Raw genomic sequence first — 27889 nt, forward strand, 5'->3', positions numbered from 1 at the left:
CAGTTCCTCCCAGTGAATGCCAGGGCAGAGGCTGCAGTTTATGTTTTCTCATGAGAATAATTCTTTCGAATTCTCCCAGCTGTGATGAAATCTAGTTGTGCCCAGGTCTGTGTTTAGCTGTGGGTTTTTCAGTGTTAAGGATCTTGGTTTACACAGAGTGTGAAGGTCATTTCTTTATTTCCACGGCTTTTTCCAAGGTGTGTCTGTGTGCTGCCTGCAGTTCAGTGGCTCCCAGCGTGATGGGTTTCATATTGATGAAGGCAGCAGATTGCAGGAATATGATCATGACTGTAATGACAGGAAGGAGGGTCTGAGGAATGCACCAGCACAGGATTTCTGTTCTGAGATTTTTGTCTGAGTGAGAGGGTGTTTATGAGGAGTGGGGTTCTTTTCCTAATGATGCAATGATTTGGAATGGAGCAAATAATCTAGGCAATAGGTGCACCTTTTAAAAAGAACTAAAGGGTTTATTGAGAGGCTGTGGGGAGAACGTGCTGTGAACATGTGTGTATTGTGTGCTCACGGGGAAGTTGTCCCAAAGAAACAGCAATAGCAGATGAAGCTAAAATTAATTTTTGTCCATGAGAAAGAGAATAATAGCTCAGGAGTCTACAGAGACAGGAAGGCAGATTATCTGCTTTTACTTTAACCTCTTCTGCACCTTCTTTTTTTCCAGGTCATATCTGACTCCAGTGCGGGATGAGGAAGCAGAGTCACTGAGGAAGGCACGATCCAGACAGGCCCGGCAGACTCGCAGGTCTACCCAGGTACAGAATGGAAATGTTCACATTCATGTGTGGGATGAGGAGAGCTGCTTAATTGCTTGCCCAGAAAAGCTGTGAGTGCCCCATCCCTGGAAGTGTCCAAGGCCAGGTTGGACAGGGCTTGGAGCAACCTGGGATAGTGGGGGGAGTCCCTGCCATGGTAGGGGGTGGAATAGGATGAGCTTTAAGGTCCCTTCTAATCCAAACCATTCCATGATTCTGTAAAGAGGCAGCATTTTTTTTTATGTTATGTTATTTCTTAGGACAAGGGACTTGTCTGCACTCACACTGTTTTAGAGAGGTTCTGGCAAAATTTCCTTCAAGCAGTTATTACAAAACCCTCCCACAGACATACATGAATTAGATTTCCAAGCTTTGCTTTCTGCAATGTACCTGCCTCTTAGTTTGTAGTGTGATCACATGTATTTGGGTTGCTTTGAGTCAGTGATATTGTCAGTAGGCTGAGAAATACAGTAAACGCAACAGAATTCTTCCCTTTCTCTTACCATAGGGATGAAACATGAGCCTGACCAGATGTGAGTCTGTGGCATTTTAAACTGACTTGGAAGACTGAAAATGTAATTTCAGGCTGGAGAAGTCTCCAAGGAGACTGTAGAGACCCTTCCAGTGCCTAAAGGGGCTCCAAGAGAGATGGAGAGGGACTTTGAACAAGGACCTGAAGGGACAGGACAAGGGGGAATAGCTTGCCATTGCCAGAGGGCAGGGTTAGGTGGGATATTAGGAAGGAATTCTTGGCTGTGAGGGTGGGCTGGCCCTGCACAGGGTGCCCAGAGCAGCTGTGGCTGCCCCTGGATCCCTGGAAGTATCCAAGGCCAGACTGAATGGGGCTTGGAGCAGCCTGGCCTGGTGGAAGGTGTCCCTGCCCTTGGGGTGAGACGAGATGAGCTTTAAGGTCCCTTCCAAGCCAAAGCAGTGTGGGGTTGTGTGATTGTGTGCACGAGTGGAGCTGCTGTTTCCCTGCAGGGAGTGACCCTGACGGACCTGCAGGAGGCCGAGCGCACGTTCAGCCGCTCGCGCGCGGAGCGCCAGGCGCAGGAACCGCCGAGCGACAGAGCCGAGGACAGCGGGGACAGAGCTGCGCGCTGGGCACGGAGCGCGGACGACGAGGTGATCCTTGTGCACCCCTTGCCTGAGAGCTGCCAAAACCCTTTAGGAGAGCTGACACCAGGAGATATTCCTTGGCAGTTATCTTTTTATTCTGAGGGGGACAGCCTGGCTGGAAAGAGGCACTGCCGGCTGAGGAGCAGCAGTTCAGTGGGAGGGAGGTGCACGTGGAGGGGCTGGAGCTTAGCTCTGCCTTTGCTCTCCTCTGGGAACTTCACCTTTCTGTCTCTTGCCAGAAAATAAAACAGTGTAAATCCCAGAAAGTGTAATGAGAAGGCTAATGATAGAAATGTGGCCTGGATCCATCCTGCTGTGCAGTCTAGGCAGAGCCTTTGTGTTCACATTTTTCCACAGATGTTCAATGTGTAATGGAAAGCTGGAGAGACCAGTTTTCTGCCCCTGCCACCACCTCTGTTTTTTTCACTCTAAATCATATCTTTCTATTAGATAACTTGTGTCTCCTCCCATGAGCTGTAGGAACAAAGGGATTGATCCCAGATCTCCCTGCTGTGGAGGATGCTTTTACACTGTAGCTGTGCAATGACTTTAACATCCGTCCTTATTTGATAGAATGGACCTGATCTGGCAAGTGCAGGTGATCACTTCCAGCAGCAGTGAAGAAAACATTGCACTCTGAAAAATTACTGCATTCCTTGAAATCCAGAATCTGGTACTTCCTTTTCATTGTGCTATTTTTCTGTCATGGCTCTTTGTTTCTAGACCATCTATCGGCGGCTGAGGGGCTCAGCACAGCCTGACAAACCCACAACGCCCGTGTCTCCTTCCACAGCAGCACCTCTGCTCTATACCAGCTCATACCTGACTCGAACAAATAAATACCTAGGGCTGGACTCTGTGAATCCAGCAGATTTCAGAGCATCAGGCACAGAGATGGAGAAAAATGGTACGTACCAGGAGAGTGAAGAACAGACAAAGCTCAGGGGTTTTCTTGTGGTTTAGAACTTCCAGTTGTATAGATGGAGAGAACATGTTTACCTGTTACTCTGAGGGAAGCTGCCATGTCATAAAACAAATGTTATTTGTTTAAATGAAGTTACACAAATTCCTATTGCTTGTAACAGAGGGATAAAAGGATATTTTTCATTTTGGATAAAGAAATGAGACAGTGATCAGGGAGCATTTAGCTATTGGAGCTGGGGAAAGAGGTTCCCCTAGTACAGGTGGAGGAGTAAGTCAGGATGACTTGGGGAGAGCTGGCAGCTGGGGTAACTTTCCTGGCTCTGATGAGGGAAGGAGTGTATATATACAGTATCCAGCTGTAGTAGGATGCTGAGATTCCATTTCATTTCATTTAATAACTCCTTTGTATAATATAACACAACGCAAGGTGACCTTGATCAGCTTGAAAAGAACCCCGGAACCTTAGCAAAAAGCACAGATGTAAATCACTGAAACCAAAGCAGTCTTTCTTTGCCTGGCCAGAGTGTGAAGATCAGGATTCAGACGACAGATCCCTGAACAAACAGTCGATCCGAGAGCGGCGACGGCCAAAGGAGAGACGGAGAGGCACCGGCATCATCTTCTCCACACAAGATGTGAGTTTGAGTTCCTTAGAAAGAGAAACTCCAGGGTCAATTTTCTTCCCATTCCAAGCTTCAGGATTTTCTGCCCAGTCCATTGATTTCCCCTTAGTTCTTCCCTCTCCAGCTCTCTTTCAGACTGGCCTATCCAAAGGTCTCACATCCCTGTTTGGGCTCTGTCAGACCAAGCAGCTCTGGGCAGCCTTTTCCTGAGTTATATTATGGAACCCTGCAGAACTGGGGAAGGGCCACGTGGGAGAGGAGAGATTCACAGTCTGATTCCTTTGGAAGGACGTCACAAGCCACCTGAAGTATTTCCAAATTTCTTCAAGCCCAAATTTGTCTGCTTTTTAGGCCCCCTGAAAGAAAGACAGTAGGAAGAAAACTTGTGTCTGGGTCCCCTCCCAGCACCAGGGAACACTCACAGCATAAGTGCAGAAGTGTCTGTGTCATGGTCATTTCTCTTAGTCCTGGTTTCAGAGGATTTCTTCAGTCTGAGGGAAGAAATCCTACCCTCCAAACTTTGGTTAGAGCCTCAGCTAGGAAAATAGATCACCTTTTCCAGGAGAGAATAAGAATTATGAAATTATGGTTAATGAGTTGAGTCCAGAGTCAGCTGGGATGCCATAGTAGCTCACATTTGCTCTGTGAAATCCTGGAGCAGTTTCAAAGGGCAGTGGCTTAGAGAGGCTATGCAAGTGTAAGATACCTGGGATGATGAGTCCTTCCACCTGGAGTCTAACTGAGCTGGAGATACTTTTGGAAGTCAGTATTATTACAGGAAGTCAGTACTGTGACAGTGTTTCAGATGTGCAGTTTTTCCAAGTTTTTTTCCATCAGTGTATTAGGGACTTCCTCCCAGCTCCTCAGGGCTTTGGAATGGCAGGAGCCATCTCAAGAGAGTGATTCTGTCCTCAATACCAAGATCTTCTAAATGGCCATTAGGACACCAGACCGGACCTGATAATTAGCCAAAAGCATTTGGACAGGCATTTCCTTTCACAGAAGTTTTCCTAACATTAGCATCAAATAATTTTTTCACTGAAAGGGTGTTAGGGACTGGCACAGGCTGCCCAGAGCAGTGGTGGAGTCACCATTCCTGGTAGGGTTCAAAACACACACAGACATGGCACTTTGTGCTGTGGTGGAGTTGACATGGTGTGTTCAAAGGTTGGACTTGTTGGTCTTGGAGGTCTTTTCCAACCTTAATGATTCTGTGATTCTATAAACAATACATTATCTTCTTGGGATAAAGTTTTGTTGTCTCCAGAGCTGCCTAATTTTATTGTTTGCCTTTCCTCCTTAGGATGAAGATGAAGTTGATGGAAACGAGGAAGTGAAGGAAACTCGGGTAAGTGAGACCATGTATCTGAATCACTGATGTGTCACTCTTGGGTGTTGGTGGCAGAGTGTTCTGTGCCTTTCACTCTTGTCTGTAAGAGAGTTCAGGCTCTGCTCAGGAGTATGAACAGGCAAGTAGCTCCAAGCAGCAATTTCCTTACTGATTTCTCTTGTGAAAGATGAGGTGTATCTGCAGAGTGGCCTGAGCTCAGTGTTGGCTCCTGGGGAGCTGCACAGGAGTTGTGGAGCCCGGAGGGAATGCAGCAGTGGGGCTGCAGTGCTGGGGCAGTGGGATCCCAAGTGTCCTGGGGAAGGTGTGACCCTGGATCTTGGAATCACTGCTATTTTGGACAAGATGTTTTGTATTTCTGGAATCTGCTCTCCTGTCTCTTGGATTTGTTTTCTTGTGGGAAATGGTCTTTGCAAGCAGCACGTCAGAGGTTGTTCAGTGTTCCCCTGTTTTTGCAATAGTCTCATCCTTTGAGGCCCTTTCTTTCATTTTATAATAATTACTGAGTCTTTCCAAATTGCCTTGGTTTCCTTTGGTTTTGTTTGTCTTTGTCTGAAACACATTTGAGCCTGACAACATGACTGACTCTGACAATGTCAAAGCTAAATACATTTCCAAGCTATTAAAGTGCAGTGTGGAAGACCTGGGAGAAGTAGCAAATGTAAGGTTGCCTAGGGGTCAGCCTGCTTGTGGGATGTTCCATTTTTGCTGGGAAATGTTGAATATGGAGGAGCTTTTCCCTGTACTTTGCAATGCAGTAGAGTGCTTGAAGCATCATTTAGTTGGAATTAACTGGTTCTTTGCTGAAATTTGGCAATAACACTCTTCAGACTGTGTTTTTGTTTTCATTCTTGCAATATTCAGTCAGAATGCGGCAAAGTCACGGCAAGCCTTGCTGGGGCCAGAGCCTCACGTGGTGCTGGGATGGTGTTTAGCATGTGCTTATCTTTCCATGCCAGCCCTTGCTATCCCAGTGCTTACTTTGCACTTTACTCCACTTGAAATGTGAGGTATTCCTGCTCACAGAAGCATCACCTGCTTCAAGGAGGCCAACTCTTCCCACAGGAGTTTCTGCTCATCACAGTGCAGAGCTTCCTGAAATCCTCACTGAACCCTGCAGCAAAGACTCGGCCATTTATCGTCATTAAAATTGTTTTGACATTTCTGCTGCCTCACAGTAAGACTGAAGGAGGGGAGTTTTGTAATGTGTAAAAGTAATAATCATAATAGGGACACCTTGTTTCCAGCAGGCATGTTTGGGACTTGCTGGGAATGTCTTGTTCTTCTGAGAAGTTGTCCCAGATTACCTAAATTAAGACAAAAGAGTAGCTGAGGCTGCAGGTTTGGAGGCTTCCTGGAGTCTAGTTCTAAAACTGCTGAGGATTTTATTGAGCACAGTCCTCACTGCTCATGTAAATGGACAAGCTGCACTTCAGGAGAACCCAGCTGCCCAAATAGTCAAGGTCACCCAGTCTCTTACAATGAATAATGCTGGTTTTCCGCAATTAACAGCAAGGATTCCTTTTGCCTAACACTTCATGTGATTTTCTTGTGGCATCCATCTAAAAGCAGAGGAACTTCCTTTCAGTTCCATCATCCCCTTTGTGCAGGTGCTTCATGGCACCAGTACCATGGTTTCTTATGCACCCAACATATCTTAAACCTGGGTCAGACTCTCCTCCTACTCTGCTAGAGCTGGTTTTCCCATTTTCCCAGTCCTCTTCTTTTTATCCAGTTCCCAGTTTATTTTCTTGAATGCATGCCTCCAGCATCATGTCACTTGGTCAGTCTTCCCTGGTTTATTTGAGATCCAAATCAGAGATTTCTGTCCTAACTGGCCATCACTTTGGCAGGAATCATGGAACAGCTCTCTGGTTTCAGTTCTAGTGCCAATAAGAAAGTACAGTTAATAATCCTTAATTCTTCAGTAACTATAGTTCTGGAATGGCAGGTGCCAAATGTCACCAGGTTGTGAACTTGAAGTCTGGAGTATCCCATTTTAGTATCAGAACCCCAAAGAATCTGATTTTGTGGGAACAGTTGCATTTTTCCTCCAGTATTTATATCTTGGCTGATAGCAAGATGATTTTCATGGAAGCCGAAAAAAGAACTTGCTTGAAATCCTTCCTCCTGCTCTGCAGTGCAGGAGACTAACACAGAAAAGGTAAAGGCAGTTTTGGGAAGAAAATAAAGGAGCAAATACATGTTGTTCTAATTCTCAGAAGTGGATGAATTATTTTGGCTGAGCTCATGAGCACCAGAGTGGGAAACCAGCCCAGACACTTTGGCTGAGCTTTAGCAACTGAGAGGTCTCATAGTGGGATGTGTCAGTGTCCTCCATGTGTTCTGCTCCCACCCCAGCTCCCTCCTTGGGACACAGACTGCCTGGATGCACTGTGGAAAGTTGGAAGAGCAGACAAAGTTTTATTGTGGAATAAATGTTCAAGGGTACAAGGACTTCAGCTGGAAAAAGCCTCTGGGGAAGCAGCTTTAGGAGAAGTTTTTCCATGATTCCAGTGGGAAGGAGCTGCAGAGGAAGGAGTTTTTGTGTGGTCTGGGGAGACCTGAGCTCAAAACAGAGGTGAGGGAGAAGCTTGGCCACAGTCTTGTCTCTGTTTCTCAGAAAATAAAAATTGGGAGAGTCAAAAGCTCATGTTGTACCCAGACTGAGCTGGGGGGAGGCTGGAGCTGGGAAACCTTCCCTGTTCCCTCAAGCCACTGACTGCAGAATGCCAGTGGGAGTTCCTTGGTGAGGCCAAATGCAGCAGAGCCAGTGTGGGCAGGGATCAATGGGCTCGTCTGGGATGCAGCAGGAGGATGATGGTGATGAAGAATAAAGAGAATGTTCCGGTGTTCCATTTCAGAGCAGGTTTTCTTTATCCCTGACTCTGCTGGCTTTGACTTGGCCCTGACTTAAAATAATGGAATCCATTACAGACTGGTTTGGATTGGAAGGGACCTTAGAGCCCATCCAGTCCCACCCCTGCCATGGCAGGGACACCCCCACTACCCCAGGGGGCTCCAGGCCCAGTTCAGCCTGGCCTTGGGCACTTCCAGGGATCCAGGGGCAGCCACAGCTGCTCTGGGGAACCTCTGCCATGGCTCTTGCACAGCAGGAACAATTATAAACATTAAGTATATTTTAAATGACAGAGCATAGAGAACAAAGAGAAAATGTTTATAATCATTTAAAGGATTGTTTCTCCTTGCAGTTCTCTGCTGGAGCATTACAGATGTGCCTCACCCACAGGAGAGTTTGTCAAAGGAAAACTTTAAATTCAGAGCAAGACACTGAGTGTTGTGTTCGTAAAATAACAATTTCTGAGCAGTAAAAGTATCAAACAAAATGTCTGTTGTCATGAACTGCCTTCAGGACAGTCTGTATAGCCCAGTATAAACCCCAGACACACTAATGGAATTAAGTTTTATGGAGGAATAGCACTGAAACGTTTGATTGTGAATTACAATTGCAGTAAGTGGATTAAATAGGCTCCATTCCTGTCTCCCTGTGCTTTGATTTATGGAATGAACCAGGCTCACTCTGGTTTGTAAATAAGTGTTCTGCCTACTCGTACTGGTACCATCAAATCACCAGATGCAACTGGATACCAATATAAATTAAATTTCTGTCTTAGAACGGCTGAATTTCCAAGCTTAATTCCACAAGTTCTAAGGGAGGACCAATGAACTGGAAAATTCGTTATACAAACTCAATGTCTTAATGTTATTGCTGATTCAGAGCTATGACCTGGGAGTCCTGATTTCGGCGTGCCCTATTTTTCACCTGTATTTTTGCTTTTAGTTCCATTTTATCCTTCCACAGAGGCTTCGGTTCAGCTTTTGTCACCATGCTGTTTGCCTTTCTGTGAAAGATGGATGTGATGAATAACTAGAAGATCAGGAATAGCTTTTGTTAAGTGCTTTGTGAATGTGCTGTGGTAGCCAGACTGGGTGTACTGGGAGTCCCAGTCACTGCTGCCCCTTTCCCAGTGCCATGCAGCCATCCCTGTGCCTGTTCACTGTGTTTGGGAGCCAAGGAAGGCTCAGAGTCCTCCACTTTCAGGGCTCACATTGCCTAATATGGTAAGGTATGTCTGCAGGAGCTGAGCTGTTTCGCTGGGATACGAGGGAAAGTTGACCAGTAAAGGAGCAAAATAGGTGAACTTCTGGCCAGCTGATAAGAAACTAAAACCCTTTCAATCCAGACAGTGCTGTATGGTGGTGCTCATCCTCTGCTTCATTGCTGCAGGCCCGGGGTCCCTTCTGGGGATGAAGGATATGAGTATTTTCCCCTGGTTTTACCCTTGAATGTTTATTTCTAGAAGAGATGTGGTGTGATGTGGGAAGGAAACCATCTGGCTCCTGTCCAAGGGCACGTAGATGGCACTATGCGTCACTTGCATCATGTAGTTAAATTGGAGAGCATTTAATTCTGTGTAACATAAGGCTGGCAGAGATTGGCTCTGTTTAGTCCTGTTTATAAACAAATTGCTCTAATGGGCTGTGTATGCTGCAAGGAAAGATCTTTAATATGTATAGCAATATGAAATAGCAGCAAAGTGCTGCAGGAAGGAGCAGGAGCTGAGGCTTTGCCATGGAGTTGGACGTGGTGAAGAACGTCCTCAGTGTGTTCAGAGTGCCCTGGGTGCTCTGGGAGGTGAAGGGGGCAGACAGCACAGAAATTAAAATTCACTCTGCAAATATTCCTACAACAATGCTTCACATCTGCACAGAGGATTTGCCTTGTGAGTCTCCAGCCTGGTGTGCTTGTGTTGGTTTTTCTTAACCTCAGTATGTGGAGAAGGGCACCAGCCTGGGTGGCTGCTCTCTGTGCTGGTACAGCACTTCACTCCTCAGCCTGGCTCTGAGCACCAGTTTACAGCTCTGGGAAAACACTGTTTGTGCCTAAAGCCAAGTGACCCAAGTGGGTTATGTGACTACAGGGTTACAGCTAAATGCCTTCAGGTGAATTCCTCTAACTCACCAAGTTGCTGAATTAGGAAGGCGTAATGTGAAGCAGTGATGAGGATGGGGATGGGTAACACAAAACCAGCTCAAAGCCAATCTGTGAGTCCTGGGAAGATGAAGCAAAACAGCCAGTCCTCCAGGAGTGATTCCCAAGGTCACAAACTCATAACTATTTAAGGTAACTTTATGCTGTAGCATCTTGTTAGAAGATTGCTGTCAGCCTTGTGGTGCAGTCTGAGGTGATTGATCCTTCTCAGTTGTTGGTAAGTCATTCCCCTGCAGCCATGGGGCTGGGGTTGGCCCTGCAGCAGCCACCCACAGCTCCCTTGGCTGCTGCTGGCATTGCTGGGAGGCCTGGGCAGTCAGTTCAGCTGATCCCAGCTCAGCCCAGGCTCCTTTTCCTTTGCACCCATGGCAGCTGTTGCACAGGGTCCTGGGATTCTCCTGCTTTCTTCCCAGAAGGAGCTGGGAGCAGTGTGATGGACAGGGTGATAACAGGATCCATGACACGTGTGTGCTTCTCTCCAGTGCTGTGTGCACACAGCAGAGCCACTGCAGGAGATGGGAGTGCTCACTCCAGGGTGAATGTTACCCCAGAATCACCAGCCTGAGGAGCAGCATTGCTCCTGCCCCATATCCCAGAGACAGAATAAATCTCACCATTGTTTTATGTCTGTTTGTAATTTTTGACTTTTTATAGGTTAACAGTGTGTGGTTGTGCTTATACATGTAACAGAGCATCCCACCACTTTTTGTGGGAAACTGTCAAAATCTGTCTCTTTGTGACATGTTCAGAGCTATGGAAAGGAGTCTGTGACTGCTGAGCTGCTTGGAGCAGGTTCTGAGCCCCTCTGGGAGCTGATGATCCCCCCTCAGTGTCAGTCATCCACTGGGCTGGGGGAGGATGTCTCTCCTGACATGATTGAAGTCATCCTCCAAAAAATCTGATCTGCTGAATTAAAATTCCTGCCTGGAGCAGTGGATATCTGGGTGGGCTGTGTCGTGGTGACACAGGGTCTGCCCTGGAGAAGGGGATTGGGGACAGTGGGGGGGCTGCAGCACTGTAGGAATGTACCCCCTGTTTACAGAGTGACCAAATTATCCTTTGTCTCCTAAAAAGGGAGAAAAGCCCAGAAGTTTCTCTCCTCAATTAGGTAAAAAGACACCTCATAGGACCTCGGGGGCTTCACCTCAAGGATAGCCACCTTAAGGATAGCCAACTGGACAGGAGCCAAAAAGTTCTGCCTAAACAATTTACTAGAAAAATAAACTAATTGCTTTTGTGGGGTGTTTTACCAGGAGCAAGAACCTCTTGTCCTGGCTCAGTTTTTCTCTGTAAAGAGCTTTGTTATTTTGCCTTTTATTAAAACTTTGCTGTTTCCAACACTTCCAACACAGAAGCCATCCTGCTGATTTTGTGCCATCTGAGGTGGCTGAGCTCTCTCAGGTGTGACATAGATCTCCGAGGGCTCATAGGACCTGGCTTGAGGAGACCCCATATCACAGCACATGGAACTGGGATGTGCCATGCCCAGGCTCTGCTATCTGGTCCTTTTCCCCAGTGTGAGAATCTGCATCCAGTTCTGGGGTCTCAGCAAAGGAGGGATGTGGAACTGCTGGAATGAGTCCAGAGGAGCCCATGGAGCTGCTCTGAAGGCTGGAGCCCCCCTGCTCTGGAGCCAGGCCGGGAGAGCTGGGGGTGTTCACCTGGAGAGGCTCCAGGAAGAGCTCAGAGCCCCTTCCAGGGCCTAAAGGGGCTCCAGGAGAGCTGCAGAGGGACTTTGGACAAGGGGAAATGGCTCTCCACTGCCAGAGGGCAGGGTTAGATGGGATATTGGGAAGGAATTAATGGCTGTGACAGTGGGCAGGCCCTGGCACAGGGTGCCCAGAGCAGCTGTGGCTGCCCCATCCCTGAAAGTCTCCAAGGCTGGACAGGGCTTGGAACAACCTGGTCAATGAAAGATGTCCCTGCTCATGGCAAGGGGTGGGATGAGATGAGCTTTAAGGTCCCTTCCAACCCAAACCATTCTGTGACTCCACCATTCTGTGGATGTTTCTCTCTGGCAAAGCCAGAAGCTGGTTGTCCTCATCTCCTGCCATCCTGGTGCCATCTCCTGCAGGCTGGTGCCATCACACATTTATGTAGTCAATTATTTATCTCCCAGACATGTCCAGAAGGAACAAAAAGCAGAAGCTGTATTGCCTCATGGCTAGCACAGAACTAAGGATTAATCTAAATTTGTTTGGAAAATTGGAGTCAAATTCTTTGGCAATAATATATCATTTGGAAACAACCACTGTAGGACAAATGGTATGTTGCTGTGATATAAGTGGTGATGTGGTTTGTCCCTTGTGTCTCTAAAAGGTCACTTTTTGTTCAGAGTTTATATTCTCTCACATGCCTCTCTTCAGAAAAAACCCCCATGTTTGGAAAGTCATTGTTAGTTTTGTGCTCTTGGATATGGACTTCCCCCATGAAAAGTAACATTATGTGGCATAAGCTGCTCCATTGTTTGGTGTGTCAAGTTGTTGAATCCTTAAGCTGCAAAACTTCTTCTGGCAGGAATTTCCCACCTGCTCTGGTTAATTTACACCTCATTGCTCATTTTAGGGAACCAAAAGAAAGATGGAGAAAGACTTTTTACAAGAGCATGTGGTGACAGGACAAGGTGAAACAGCTTCCCACTGTCAGAGGAGAGGTTTAGATCAGGTCTTGTAAGAAATTCTCCCCTGTGAGGGTGGGGAGCCCCTGGCACAGGGTGCCCAGAGCAGCTGTGGCTGCCCCTGGATCCCTGGCAGTGCCCAAGGCCAGGCTGGACATTGGGGCTTGTGGAATAGTGGGAGGTGACCCTGCCATGGCAGGAGTGGAACAGGATGGGCTTTGAGGTCCCTGCAAAGGTCCCTTCCCAGGCCATTGTGATTCTGTAGTAGGTACCTACCAGGTACCCAGTGCTGGCTGGGTTTGAGTGGCTGTTTTATCATATTTGTTAACTTTTCATTGATCTTAGATTTCATCCTTGGCAGAGGACATGACCCTCTGCACCACAGTGTGCTGCTGCTGAGGGCTGGTCAGAAATGGGCTGAAGCACAGTTAGGTGACAGTGTGCTGAAGTTACAGATTTGCCTGGCCAGTGGCACTGGGACATTGTTGTGTGCCAGCCACTCACTTCCACAGCTGAGCTGGCAGACAGGTTTTACAGCCATGGGTACAGAGAATCTGATCAATGCAGATAAAGAGCAGAATGCATCATGACTATTGTGAGGGCCCTGAGATTTTTATTTCTCTATGTCATATTTTGGAAAGTCCCTTAGCTTGAAATAGCTGTTTCCATCTGGTTCTTGTACTGCTGTTTGCTTTCTCAGCTTCTCTGGCATGGCCTGTTCATAGCTGTGCAAATTCTTGTGTTCCTCCTTGTAAGAAACCTGGGTGGGTAGAGGGAACCTGTCAGGAAACACTTGCTGAGTGCAACTGCCAGACAGCTTCCCCTGGGAAATAATATGTTCCAGCACTACTTTATCCTTTAATGGTTGGAACTGGATGAAATCAATTGATTTTTTGCATGAGCAGTGCTCAAACTGGACTTGTGAGTGGACAGCATCTCCCTGGGTTTGCTGAAGCCTGTCCAGAGAAGGGCAGCAGAGCTGGAGGTGAGTCTGGAGCACAGTTCTGATGAGGAGCAGCTGAGGGAGCTGGAGGGGCTCAGCCTGGAGAAAAGGAGGCTCAGGGGGCCCTTCTGGCTCTGCACAACTCCTGACAGGAGGGGCAGCCAGGGGGAGTTGGGCTCTGCTCCCACGAAACAGGACAAGAGGGAATGGCCTCAAGTTGAGACAGGGGAAATTCAGGTTGGTTATTAGGAAAAATTTCTTCCTGAAAGGTCTGGTCAGGCCCTGGCACAGCTGCCCAGGGCAGTGGTGGAGTGACCATCCCTGGGAGTGTTCACAAAACATGTGGGTATAGCACTTGGGACATGGTTTAGTGGTAAACATGGCAGTGGTGGGGGAACAGTTGGGCTCATTGGTTTTGATCCTGTGATTCTCTGATTTTATTGTGATGCTTTTTTTGAACGAAGCACAATACTGAGTTCAGGAAAGAGCCAGGTTTTGTGTGGACATGAAGCAACCTCTCCATAGCCACCAGGCCAATCTCAGGTGTACAGACCTGGCCAAGATTATGACATGACAATGGGCAGTGCTGGGGTTGCCTCAGGGTTGTGCCCATGGCTACATTTACAGCCTGAATGAAATCCTGTCTGTGATCTTAGAAACATTTCTATTTTGCCAATCTGACACATCTGTCCCCTTCAGCCCTTTGTGGTGCTGGTTTGTTGTTTCTGGTTATTGCCACTGTGGCCACCCATTTCTGTAACCTCTCACCATCAGCCTGTGCCAGGGCAGGGTCAGGCTGGATCTCAGGAAAGGCTCTTCCCCCAGAAGGTGCTGGCACTGCCCAGGCTCCCCAGGGAATGGGCACAGCCCTGAGGCTGCCAGAGCTCCAGGAGTGTTTGGGCAGCGCTGCCAGGGATGCCCAGGGTGGGATTGCTGGGGGGTCTGTGCAGGGCAGGGGCTGGACTGGATGGTCCCTGTGGGTCACTTCTGACTCAGGATATTCTGGGATTCTCTGAAATACAGTTTAATGACACATTCAGAGGGGGAACATGAACATTCTGTGGGCTCTCTCAGAAGCATTTCTGCCTTTGATACTCTCGAACTGTGGGTTTGTCTGCCCCCTCCAGGCCCTGTCTCAGGTTCCCTTGCCTTTGCTGTAAAAGTGCAGATGTAGATTGGTTTACTGGGCTTGTCCTGAGCATTATCTTCAAATGATGATGAACTCAAGACAGTGAAACATCTCCCTCTCTGCAGCCTTTGCTTTAGATCCAGTTCTCCCCTCTGCAGTTAGGGATGTCCCCAGAGGGGTCAGTGAACAGCCCAGCTTCTCATCCTGCTCTGCCTGCTGGATTTGAGTGTCTGAGACACCTTTTCTTCCAAAAACTCAACTTTGCTCCATAGAACTGCTGGAAGATGTTTCTCCTGCAGGCAGAATGGGGCACTTGCAGGTGCTAAAGTGATGTTTCCCTGCTGAGAATGCTGCTTTTTGAACTGTCTTCACCCTTGCTCTTCATTGCCTGTATTTATAAGAAAGGAAAAATAAAAAACCTGAAATTTTACATTTAAAATGTGCTATTCTCAGCCCCCACTAAATGATCTGCATGTGCTGCTCAGTGCTAATCCAGGTCTGCCTAATGCATGGTGCTTCCAGCTTTTTTGTGATAAATTTTGAGATGGGAATAAAAAGTGGGAGAAGAATGATGCTGTAGATGCAGTTACAGACTCTCAGCTGCTGTGTGTGCCTGGAGGAGAGGAAGACCCTTTCCTTCCTCTCCCTATCTGCGTGGCACCCTGGCAGATGTGCTCCTGGGAGCCCTGGCCTGGGCCCTGCAGATGGAAGCGTTCCCTCCTCCAGTTCAGATTCCATTTATGGAAAACTCCAGCAGAGCCTGCACATCCCATTTACAGAGCAGCTTCTGCCTGACCATGTTGCTTTGCTCCAGTCCTGCAGCCCAGCCCAGCATAACCCTGACTGCTTCTGCAGTGCTAAATAAACCCTGCAAGCTCTATTTGACCCTGGTGAAGCTTGAGGTTGATTTAAAAGTCATTTATTTACAGTAGGGTTTATATATCATGTACAGTTGTTGTGTAGCAGTAGCAGTAGTAATAATAATAATGTTATAATTTGAATTATTAAATCTTGAGATACAAAGTTCCATTAAATAAGCTAAATCAAATGCCCAGAAGTACAAATTGTAGACTAGAGTACGAGTCATGTTTTAATAACTTATTTTAAAGGTGATATGTGTTGGCCTTGTTAGTGCTAAAGGAATTCATATATGTGTGTTTATACATCTGTATACAGACAGTTCCTTGGCTCTTCTGTACACACAGTTCCTTGGCTATACTTGCTGTATAGCACATTAATTTCTATAATCCAGCAGCTCCTCAGCTGCCCATGACTATACCCCAGGAATACAAATCTGTATTTTGGAGCCAGTTTTAGTTCTCTCACTGTTCAAATACATACTTGGTCAAAATTACCTGCTCAGGTTCCCCAGTGTCACGAGAACATGACTGTTAATAAGCAATGCAGAGGGGAAGAGTGGAGCTGAGTTACATTTTTTAGGTTAGAAAGACCAATTAAACACAGAAAACAACCAACCAACCAACCAACCAACCAACCAACCAACCAACCAACCAACCAACCAGTGCCATCAACCCCTGAGCTGGAGTGCAGTCCTTCTCCTGCTCTGTAAGTATCTCAATAACCAAAGCAGAAAATCCTTGTCAGGAAAAACCCACAAACACCACCCAGAACACAGAATAGGTGAGAAGACTTGTGATATTTTCCACACTTAACAACACTGTGATTTTCTGGGTTCTGTGGTCACTTTTGAAGATTGGCTTTTGGTCCCATCCCCTGGGACAAGTGACTGTGCTGCCAATTCCAAATTCACTCATTATGCACCAGAATGGGCAGTTTCTCTCCAGAATTTCTTTGCACAGAATGGGATGGGTGCAGTGAATGAAGAGGTGAGAGCAGGAGGCTTAACAAGGCTCAACCTTTTCCTTCCAATGAGCTCCTTTCCCAATGTTTGGGATGGGATGGGATGGGATGGAATGGGATGGGATGGGATGGGATGGGATAGAATTAGGATAGGATAGGATTAGCATAGGATAGGATAGGATAGGATAGGATAGGATAGGATAGGATAGGATAGGATAGGATAGGATAGGATAGGATAGGATAGGATAAAATAGGATTAGGATAGGATAGGATAGGATAGGATAGGATAGGATAGGATAGGATAGGATAGGATAGGATAGGATAGGATAGGATAGGATAGGATAGGATAGGATAGGATAGGGTAGGGTAGGGTAGGGTAGGGTAGGATAGGATAGGATAGGGATAGGATAGGGACATTTTACTACAAGATCCCATATGGAAAGAGCAGTGACTGGTTCCCTGGTGCAGTGGCCCCCTGGGTGTAACCCCTTCTCTGGCTGTGCAGCCCTGAGTGCTAAACCAGAGCTGTTCCTGGCTGTTGGAGCCACCCTCGGGCTGGTCATGGCTCGTCCTTGGCATATTCCAGCTCTTGCTCTGCTCTGGGTGTAAGGGGAGGAGGTTCCTGTTCCAGGACAGAGGTGGGGACAAGGGGGACACAAAGGATGGCTGCTGGTTTGGGCTGAAGGAAGCACCAATATAGGACATCCTGAGATGATGCCAATCACAGGATCATCCATCTTTGCCCACTGTTGCAAAGGGGAGGTGCAGGATTGTGGCACTATGGATTTCAGTTTTGTGGGCCACTCCAGTGATAGAAAAGCAGTAGAAAATCAAATTCTGACTCTGTTCTCTAGCACCCATGAGGGTAGTTCGATGGTAAGTGGTTTTTTATGTTTAAACTGAGTTTCCTGCACAGATTGCCCAGAGAAGCTGTGGCTGCCTCATCCCTGGAAGTGTTCAAGGCCAAGCTGGAGCAATCTGGTGGAAGGTGACCCCGACCATGTCAGGGCTTGGAACAAGATGAGCTTTAAGGTCCTTTCCCACCCAAACCATTCCAAGGTTCTCTTTTTTCTTTCTGGATATTTTACAAAACTGCTTTATACCTAGAAACATTATTTTCTGGACATATAATGACTTTGTAGCCTGACTCTTGGAAACAACTGCCAGATTATTTTGTTCCATTTTTCCAGAGAAGTGGCATGAGAATAAATGCAGTGTTACAGTTGATTTAGGTACTGCATAAAATCACAAATTTCAGTGATTCCCTGGACCAGCACATGACTCCAAAGACAAACAGCACATTCTGCTCCTGCAGTGGGAAACCCAGAAGGGGAGGATTGGGAAGATTTGTTTACTTGAAGAGCAAACAGCTGAACTCTGTAGAAGGAGGTGCCAGCAGGTATCAGAAGTGTCAGGAGTGGCATGAAGCAATTATGGAGGGTCTCTGCTTCTCAAAGAAGAGTGAGCAAAGTGCGCTCAGGGATGGGCTGGGAAGGGGCTGAAGGAAAGGAGGCTCAGGGGAACCTTCTGGCTCTGCACAACTCCTGACAGGAGGGGCAGCCAGGTGGGGGTCAGGCTCTGCTCCCAGGGAACAGGAACGGGAGGAGAGGGAACGGCATCAAGTTGTGCCAGAGAAGATTCAGGTTGAAAACTGGTGAAAATTTCTTCCCTGAAGGGGTGGTCAGGCCCTGGCACAGACTGCCAAGGGCAATGGTAGAATCAGCATTCCTGGAAATGTTCAAAATATGTGTGGATGTGGCTCTTGGGGGCATGGTTTAGTGGTAAACATGGCAGTGGAGGGGGAATGGTTGGACTCAAAGATCTTTTCCAGCCTCAGTGATTCTGTGACAGGTTCAAAGGAAAACATGAAGCCTGCTGCCCTCCTCTCCCTGTTCTGCCCCTCCAGCTGGGTTGTAGCTCACAGGGAGCTGTGCTGCCCCATGTTCTTTTATCACAGGAGGGGGTTACAGCAGGGGCTGTGAGAGCCCAGCCTCAAAGGCTCAGGACCCATTAACCTGCTGCTAGCCCTGAGGCCAGCTGGGAAGGAAGAGACTGAATCCTCCCTGCCTGCAGATCAGGGTCCAAGGGGCCTGCTGGGAATGGTGCCTAGGAGTGCCCAGAGGTACCCAGAGTGCCCAATGGTACCCAGAGGAGCCCAGTGGTTCCCAGAGTGCCCAGTGGTACCCAGAGGAGCTCAGTGGTTCCCAGAGTGCCCAATGGTACCCAGAGTGCCCAGTGGTTCCCAGATTAGCCCTGATTGGCCAAGGACAAGATGGTGCCAGAGACCTTCCCCCTGCTCAGTGATCACAGGGTTGTGTGCTGGGGATCCCTGGCTGTGGTTAGTTTAGCAGATGTAGGCAGGGAGGCCCTGGGGGAAGGCCACAGTGCTGAGAATGTGCTGGTGCTGTGTGGGCCCAGTTTGTGTTTTCTGCCCCAGCTGAGCCCTGTGTAGCTGGAGACACCACTGTGCTCCCTGGGATGTGCCTGCACCTGGAGATAGAGGAGGTTTGGCTGCAGATGAAAGAGCTCAGCTGGATGGGAAGGAATTCAGTGAGGTACATGGTAAGCCTGGTGTGAAAAATGACAGCTAGGACTTTCAGAAGATAGTTTTGGGATCATTTGTTCCAAAAATACCAACTACTCTCATTCTTCAAGTTGTGTTAGAGTTCTGCTCTCCCAAGAGGGCTTCTCCTCCTCTGCACTCAGGGAATGTGATGTGGGCTTGCATCATCCCTGAGCATCACTGCAGCTCTGGCTTCAACTCCCAGATTTGTTTCCCATTTTTGTCTGCTGCAGGTTGGAATGTTGCAGCACTGCTGACATTTGTTTTACCAGCATCATGTTCTGTAGGTGAAGATTTTCAACACAGATAAAAAGAGGGTGTGTATTTTCCTCTCAAATATTCAGCTCAGGGTTTCATCCTATTTCTGCTACATCATTTTGCTGCATATGAATTCTCCTGTCTAAGTAATTTTAAAAATGGAGTACAAACACAGGCATCATCACCAGAGGAAGGGAGAGGACACACATCTGAATGGAAAAGGAAGTAACAGAATCTGCTGAGCTGGAAGGAACCCACAGAGACCATCCAGCCCAACCCCTGCCCTGCACAGACCCCCCAGCAATCCCACCCTGGGCATCCCTGGCAGCGCTGCCCAAACTCTCCTGGAGCTCTGGCAGCCTCAGGGCTGTGCCCATTCCCTGGGGAGCCTGGGCAGTGCCAGCACCCTCTGGGGAAGAACCTGACCAATTTTTGGGTGAAGGTGTATGAAGAGTGATCATAGCCAAGGCCAAACTCTAACTATGGGAAAACACTCTTTCCTTTGAATATAGCAAAGACACAATGCTGTAGTATAGTTGTGCTGCTATAGTCTAAGGTGAGAAGAAACTTTAAGTTGATTTTGTCCAGAAATAGGCCAGAGCATGAGCTCAGCATTCAGACAGCCTCGGGGGATTGTGTGCAGTGGTTGTGGAAATGCTCATGGAAGATGATTTTTGTGCATGTCTCTCTGAAAGTTGTATAAATATTCCTTATAAAGTATACAGCAGCACAGCTGAAGCATGGACCAGCCTGGTACTGACTGAGGAATCTCCTGAACAGACAGGAACAGTCAGATCTAAACAATGACCTTGAACACGACAGAGCTGAGGCTGTGAGGAATAGCAGCACTGTGAAGGAGAGTCATGTTTCATAATTCCACTGGGGACTACTTGAAAGTAAACTGTACAAACCAGCAGGAAGAAACCCCTAAATCAGGCATTTGTTGGAATAATGCTGAAACCTGGTGTGTTTTGCCATATTGCATCTCTTGCTGCTCTCTGTGTCCTGGCTAATCAAGCCTCCCCCTCTCTCTAAATTGAGTTACTGTCCACCAAGCTGTATTAATCAGTCTGGGTGAGATCTACACTGGGTCACTAAATAATTAGTGTGGAATGGCTCAGGGTGTATTTTGGATTTGGGCTGTGAGTTCTGTACCAAAATGTTGATTTTGGAGCTTTCCTGCCCCTCCTCAGCAGAAACGTGACTGTGGAGGGATGGGAGAGTGGTTTATTTGGGACTGGATGGGAGGGGAAGCCAAACACTGCAATTGAGAGCTGTGTAGCTCCACCTTGGTGATTAAGCTGGGCTTTGTCAGCCCTGGAGCTGGGATTGGGACACTCCAGTGCACCACCAGCCAGTTTGCCCAGTTTCGCTTACACTGTTTTGAAACTCCAGAAACTGAGACTGGTGTGAAAGGATCACCCTGTGTGCAGGGGCTATAAATATGCCTCTGAAGCATCTGAATTACCTCGTTGTACAGCAGAGTTGGGCTCCAGGTACAGGGAGGGGTGTGATGAGTGCAGCAGATGGAGGCTGGAAAGATCCAGGTCCTGCCCCAGCCCTCTGGAGCAGTGGGGAGCCTCTCACTGCCTGCTCGTGTGTCTGGACTTCATTTCCTTACCTTGAAAGGGGAATGCAGAGATATTACCAGGCAGAATTAGACCTCTCCTAACCCCTTTTCCCCTCTCCTGCAGTCAGTGGATGATTAGTCCCCTCCCTCCTTGTGAAGAGGTACAGAGAAACCTGATATCACTGTGACTTCCTTAGAGCAGGAAAATCTGGCAGCCCCCCTCCTGCTCTCCCTGGTTACACAGTGATGCTGCTTTGCCCCTGAAAAGTGAAGATGCTGGATGGCAGGAGGAATTACTGTAGCTGCCATTCCAAGTCCCTTCCCCAGCTCTGTGCCAGTTAAATTACTCAGGTGCCAAGCAGGGTGCAGAAAGGAGCAAGATTTCAGAGCAATGCAGAGTGGGATAATACTCTTAAAATACTTTAATATAGATACTATTCTGCACTTCACAGAATAGTTTGAATGGGAAAAGACCTTAAAGCTCATCTCACTCCACTCCACTGCCATGATAGGGACACTTTGCACTGTCCTAGGTTGCTCCAAGCCCCTTCCAGCCTGGCCTTGGTAGGAAATGTTTGATATTAAGCAGATGTGAAGCTGGAGCAGGACAGATGCTGCTGATGCAGGACAGGACAGGCACCTGCTCTAAGGGACCCGGCCTTGACAGGGGGGTTGGACTGGATGATCTCCAGAGGTGCCTCCCAACCCCAGCCATTCTGTGGTTCTCTGTGGTTATGTGAGCTGGTTTGAGGCATTTTTCAGGCGAACATCCCATGGGCCCATTGCAGTGGGACACGAGGGACACACGCCCACCTTTGCAGGGAGCCATCTCACCCCTTCCAGTGAGCTTGGGCAGAGCTGGGCAGAGAGAGGGGAGTCTGGGAGAGGCACGTGCTCCCCACACCCTCTGTCCTTTCACCCGAGCTCCTCTCCCTCCTCCTTGAAAGGCTCCCTTGAACCAGGGTACATTACACAAGCTCTGCCGCCCTTGCACAGCTCAAACAGGCTTGTGAGCAAACAACAGAAATCTTGTTGTGCTGTCCAAGTGTGTCCTCCCTTTCATGGCATGAGCTGCTCCGTGGCCTTTAAATCATCTCCCTTTGTTGCAGCCACACACAACTTCTGGAATTTAGCCTCAGCAAAGTGCTGTCAGCTCACCTCCAACATCCCACTCACAGCCCACCAGGCCTCAGAAGCTCGAGAGGGATTTTCTCTTCTCTCCCTTCCATTTTTTTTTTCATTTTTTTTTTCCTGCCCAAATCCCAAAACCAATCCCAAACCCAATTTGGCAGCCCAAATCCCAAGCTGAAAGTGAATCGCTGCTGCTGGCTGCCCTCCAGCATTCCTCTTGGAGCGAGTCAGGATCTGGAATGTCAGAATGTCAGGAGGCAGCGGCGGGAGGGAAGGGACGGGAGAAGCCTGTGCGTGGGTAAGGGCGCCGGAGGGGGGAGGAGGAGGAGGAGAAGGAGAAGGAGGATGGAACAAAACCCAACTTCAGCTGGACTGCCCCTTTCCAAACCAGCGTTTGTTCCTGATTTATGCTTTTGTGTTTCACTTAAAACGTGCGGCTCCATGCAGCAGGGGCAGAGCTTGCGGCCGCGCTCCGGAGTAAATCGAGGTTTGCTTTTCCTTTCCTTTTTTTAGCTTTTTTTGGCAAAAGCTTCGTGTGTAGATATACCCAGCCAGTTTCCAGCTCTCTCCTTGAGCCGGGAGTTTCTGCCTCCTGCACTTCTGGGGAGAGGTTGATCCCCCTGGGCCCGAGGCAGGGGAAATGTCCTTTTGCGGAGAAGCCGGGACGGGGCCCAGGCAGTGAGGCTGGCACAGAGCAGCGCCCGGCACTGGAGCACAGCGAGTCCTTGACACCTTCTCTGCTTCTGCTCGGACAAGAAACCTTGTGGAGCCTCAGGTCTTCCTGCAGCAGATTAATGCCTAAAATTATACACCCTAAACAGGAGGGTTTAATTACCAGAGCTGTGAATAGTTTAATTAGTTTGTTCTGACCTTGGAAGAAGGACCTGCCCAGCGCCGTAGAGCGACAGGAGAGCACGCCTGGTGTTGCAGCTCAGAGCCTGCGAGGCCATGTCGTCCCTGTACAGCAGGAGTAAGGATTACACTCGCAGCAGGAAGTCTCAGTCAGACTCTCCCCCGTCCTCTCCTTCCCCGATCGCAAAGACTCTCAGAGTAAGCAGCTTTTTCATTTCTGTATTCCCTGCTCAGCACATGCTCTGGGCACAGCCCAGTGCTGGTGGTTTGTTGTCTTACCCTTGGAGACCTGTGCCTGTGGTTTCCTTTGGAAAGAGGATGGTTTAAACGAAACTTTGGATGGTGCCTCTGCAGCAACAGGTTTTAAGCAGCTGCCAGAGTACCTGCACTGGGATTAGCTGTGTTAGTTGTGGAGGGAATTGCTGGGATGGTAGTTTCCACCTGTCCTGGAACGTGGCTCGCCTGGTAGGCTGTTGCTGGATGAAAACCTCCCTGGTAAAAACGAGGCAGAACCTGACCAGCTTGTTAAACTGCACTTTTTCCATAAACACTTTGATATCGCTGGTGAAACAAGGTTTATGTTCAGCTTTCACCCCTGGGGCTGAGCTGGCCAGTGCTGTAGTTCAGTAATTTCAACACCACAAAAAAATTGAGTAAGACCACCTGTAGCAGGAGGCAAGTCAAGGTAGTTACCTGTACTCCCCAAACCAGAGCTGTATCCTCCTCTCCCAAGGTGTTGGAAAGTTGGGAATGCTTCCCAGCAATGCTGCTGCTAACTCCTGTCATGGGAGAAGCTGTCACAAAGCCTCTGGGTCTGTATCATTGTGCAGGCAGCCTCTTCACCATCAAGAAATATTATCATGCGGGAGTCAAAGCCTGGAGGAATTAGTTTTTAACAGCCAGGCTAATTTTAGACGGGAGCATTAAATTAATTCCAGCACTGGTATTTGCTCAAATCAGATATGCATTGCCTGCTCTGTTGGAAGGGACAGATCTTGGTCTGGAAAAAGTATTGCCCGAAATACTTGATTTTTAACTCACTGCTGTGGCATTAATGGAAGCAGTTCCTGACCTAGGGAACTTCAGCCTCAAGGCTTCTGTGGCTGCTGGTTGCCCTGGGCTGTTAACTGCAATCAGGAGCAGGTGGTTCCTTCCTTCTGCAGCTGTAGTGGCTTTGGGATGGTTCAGATAATCTAAAACTCTCCCCCATGGGCTTGGCTGGGCTTCCCTCATCAGTTTAAGCTCTGTGCTTACCACTCCTCCCTAAAGGGCTGCACTGCTGATCACCAGCCTGGTAACAGGTGGGGAACCATCCCAGTGTGCTGGAAATGGTTTCATTTCTTTCAAACCTCAAGTTTTTAAGGTCAGGCATGTTCAGACTGACTCATTTCTCCCTCTTATGCATCTGGGCACATGAGTGAGTGACAAACATCTCACAAGAGCCCTGAGCTGTGCCTGGAGCAGATGACAGGAGGGGCTGGTTTCTCTGTCCAGAGCCATGGGGGGACTGCCGAGCTCCTGAGGGTCCCTGAGTGTTGGAGAAAGTGCTGGGAACTCTCAGGTGGGTGGAGGAGGTGCTGGTTTCTCTCTCCATCACCACAATGAGATTTGCAGGCTCCTGGGGAGCTGTGGGTATCGGAGAAGGAGGTGGGAGTTCTCAGGTGGTTACAGAAAGGTGCCAGGTGGGAATGAGGGCCTGGAGAAGAGCTGCTTGTTAGTGAGGTTTTGATGAAAGCCAACACACAAGCACAGAAATCCTTGCAATGGTAAGGCAGTGCCAGCTGTGACTCCACAGCATCTGCAGGGAAAAACCAGGTGGGGAATGCAGCAGCATGGACTCAGTCAGGGTAGGAAACAGCCCTGGTGCTATTTGGGTTATGGAAATAGCCCATGCCTTAAAAGGCTGATTAGGGCAGGAGTGACTTCAGGCTAAAATAAGGATCTGAGTTAACTCTTTCTCCAAGACAATGTAATTTTGCCATAAGCAAGAGAAGAGAGTTTGGTTTACTCTGGGTTTCTCCCATGTGTTTGTTCCTCCCCACCCACTGCCCCATGCCCACAGTCACAGGCCTGTGCCACGAGGAGCCACCACCCTTCATAAAGCAGGTAGCAATGTGATATCTTGGGGTCTTTTATCTTTCCGTGCAGTCCATTGACACCAGCAGAGCTGTGGGCTCTGAGCAGGGCTGTGAGCTCACACAGGCAGGCAGGAGCCTCACACATGGTGCACACAGGGAGAAAACTCCTGCAGAAGCAAAGGAGGTTTGACTGGTCAAGGTGTCACTGCCAAAAGCTCCATTAGATGTCATTTGCCCAGCAGTTTCCTGTGGCATCCCCTCTGCACCTGCACTGCTGCTTCCTTAGGAATGCCCCTCCTTAGGAGTTAGGATAATGTTGCCTGGGCTTTTTCCTCCTTTGATTGATGGGAAGTCCCCAAATGCACAGCTAAGGAAGGGAGCACTCTGCAGTGAACTCATGCAATCCATGAGAGGGAATATCCCTGCACAGGAGCTTCTGGTGACAGTGGGATGGGGTCCCTGTGCCAGGGCAGCACTGTCCCATAGCCCTGGGACCACTACAAACTAAAATACACAAATCCTGTTCAATCCCCCAGGGTAAGTGTTGCTTTAATGAGGATGTTCCTCAAAAGAGGAAACCCAAACCCCTTTGAAATCAGTTCACATGGTCCCAATATTTGGCACAAGCTTCAAGTGTTTGGCAGTGGGTACCTTGTCATCATGTTTTGCACCATAGTGATTTAGTTTGAGGTTTCTCCTCCTGAAAAAAATAATTTTCACTTCCAAGAATGTAATAGGCATCCAGTGGCATGAAACCTGTTGTGTGCATTTAAGCAAATAAATGACAGACTGGAAGGGTGAGAGTGATGTCAAGGACTGAATTTTTAATTTTTGTTTCATTCCTATTACTGCTGGGCTGGTTATTTTGTTCATATGAAAGGAAATACCGTGTAGTTTGTGTTTAGATTATCCATCTGTTTCTGGTGGTACTTTGTAACCCTTGTTCTTCTCCACAGCTATTGGTTAGGTGGGAAAACGAAGGTTAAGGAGAATGCATGCTCCTAACTTTCTGCAGAGATTCCAATTGCAGCTTTTTATTTGTTTTCCATCTCTTTGTCAAACCTTCCACTTTTATATAAACTGCTCCTTCTTGATTTATTAGCTGATATTTTTTGCTGTAAAAAAGACCATCAAGATTTAAAATTGTCATTGATGTGTGTGGGCTGCTGTTTCAGTAGTGGCTGTCATCACTTAAAATCCCAGAATAGTTTGGGTTGGAAGAAATCTTAAAGCCCACATTGTCCCATGGTAGGGACACCTTCCACTGTCCCAGGTTGCTCCAAGCCCTGTCCAGCCTGGCCTTGGACACTTCCAGGGATCCAGGGGCAGCCACAGCTGCTCTGGGCACCCTGTGCCAGGGCCTCACCACCCTCACAGCCAGAAATTCCTTCCCAATAACCCATCTAACCCTGACCTCTGGCAATGGGAAACCATTTCCTCTTGATCTGTCCCTCCAGCCCTTGTCCAAAGTCCTTCTCCAGCTCTCCTGGAGCCCCTTTAGGCACTGGAAAGGGCTCTGAGGACTCTCTGGAACCTTCTCCAGGATGAGCATCCCCAGCTCTCCCAGAGGGGCTCCAGGCCTGGAGCAGCTCCGTGGCCTCCTCTGGGCTCTCTCCAGCAGCTCCAGCTCCTTCCTGTGCTGGGCCCAGGGCTGGGGCAGATCTGCAGGTGGGGCCTCACCTGAGCAGGGCACAGGGGCAGAATCCCCCCTGCCCTGCTGCCCCCTGGGGGATCAGCCCAGCACAGGGGGGTCTGGGGGGCCAGAGCACGGGGCTGGGGCTGAGCTTCTGATCCACCAGCACCCCCATGTCCTTCTGATGCACCAGCACCCCATGTCCTTCTGATGCACCAGCACCCCCATGTCCTTCTCATCCACCAACACCCCCATGTCCTTCTGATCCACCAACACCCCATGTCCTTCTGATGCACCAGCACCCCCATGTCCTTCTGATCCACCAACACCCCCATGTCCTTCTGATCCACCAGCACCCCATGTCCTTCTGATGCACCAACACCCCCATGTCCTTCTCATCCACCAGCACCCCATGTCCTTCCCCCCAGGGCTGCTCTCTGCCCATTCTCTGCCCAGCTCAGTTGTGAAGTAGCTGCTTGATGGTTGTTACTCACTCCTCAAGAGAGACTGTACAATTCTCCTTGTTCTGTCCATGCTCACACTTTCACTGCAAGGCTCTTCCCTCTGATGTTAGACCCCTCCCTTGTTAAGCCACCTTCAGAGTACATTACCTGAGCTTTCCAGCTGAATTTTCTCAGGAAGAGCTCAGCAATAAAGCTCTAAGTGTATGCAGTGGTCTGCACTGATTTATTCTATTCAGCTGATTTATTCTATTCATTGGAGCATCTGAAGGAGCCGTGCTGGGTGAAATATGGGATGTAGGAGCATCACCTTTTAAGGGCCGTATGTTTGCAGCGAGTCACTTGATAGCAATGCTTGAGTATAAAAAGCAGCCATTCCCAAAGCAGTGTCTGTGTTAAGGAGCCCCACACGAGCCTGAGCTGCTCTGAGCAGGGCTCTGAGCACTGATTGCCATGGCAGCAAATGCACCAAGGCTGCCACGCTCCTGTGCACACACACGGCGGGAAGGCAAAGCCAATCTTGCAGCAAAAGGAAAAGCTAATGCACTGAAATGTGAGTGAGTGGCTGAGCTGCAGATGCTCAGCATGCAAATCACACTGACAGGGTTGGTGTTAATGTTTCAGTGATCATAGAATCACGGAATCCCAGAATTATTTGGTTTGAAGGGACCTTAAAGCTCATCGCATCACCCCCTGCCATGGGGAGGGACACCTCCCACTAGCCCAGGTTGCTCCAAGCCCCATCCAGCCTGGCCTTGGACACTTCCAGGCATGGGGCAGGAAGAATTTCTTCCTGCTATCTGATGTAAATCTTTCCTCTCTTACTTTAAAACTGTTCCCCCCACTTGTCCTGTCACTTGCTCATGTAAAAAGTCAATGTCCCAGAGTGCTGGGAGGTCATTACAAACGCCTGCTAGGATTATAGCCTTCCTCCAGTTTGGAACAGAAATGTGTCAGAGGGTCAGTTTTTGCTCTGTGGTGTGTTTGCAACAGGTTCCATCCCTTTCAGATATTCCTGGTCACAGGTTTATTCTCACA

The 27889-nt window shown here is 48.5% G+C and overlaps 1 protein-coding gene across 2 annotated transcripts in view; it reads left to right on the forward strand.

The window, feature by feature from the left end:
- The window catches only part of PPP1R12B (protein phosphatase 1 regulatory subunit 12B), a 140315-nt gene that overhangs the window by 81987 nt on the left and 30439 nt on the right, over positions 1-27889 (forward strand). For both annotated transcript variants that reach the window (XM_058039601.1, XM_058039602.1), the window contains 5 exons: positions 677-767; positions 1749-1892; positions 2610-2793; positions 3333-3445; positions 4737-4781. In XM_058039601.1, coding sequence (XP_057895584.1) covers positions 677-767; positions 1749-1892; positions 2610-2793; positions 3333-3445; positions 4737-4781 — 577 coding nt within the window. The remainder of the gene's footprint in view (positions 1-676; positions 768-1748; positions 1893-2609; positions 2794-3332; positions 3446-4736; positions 4782-27889) is intronic.

This window comes from Melospiza georgiana, chromosome 23, assembly GCF_028018845.1.
Source record: "Melospiza georgiana isolate bMelGeo1 chromosome 23, bMelGeo1.pri, whole genome shotgun sequence".
Taxonomy (NCBI): Eukaryota; Metazoa; Chordata; class Aves; order Passeriformes; family Passerellidae; genus Melospiza; species Melospiza georgiana.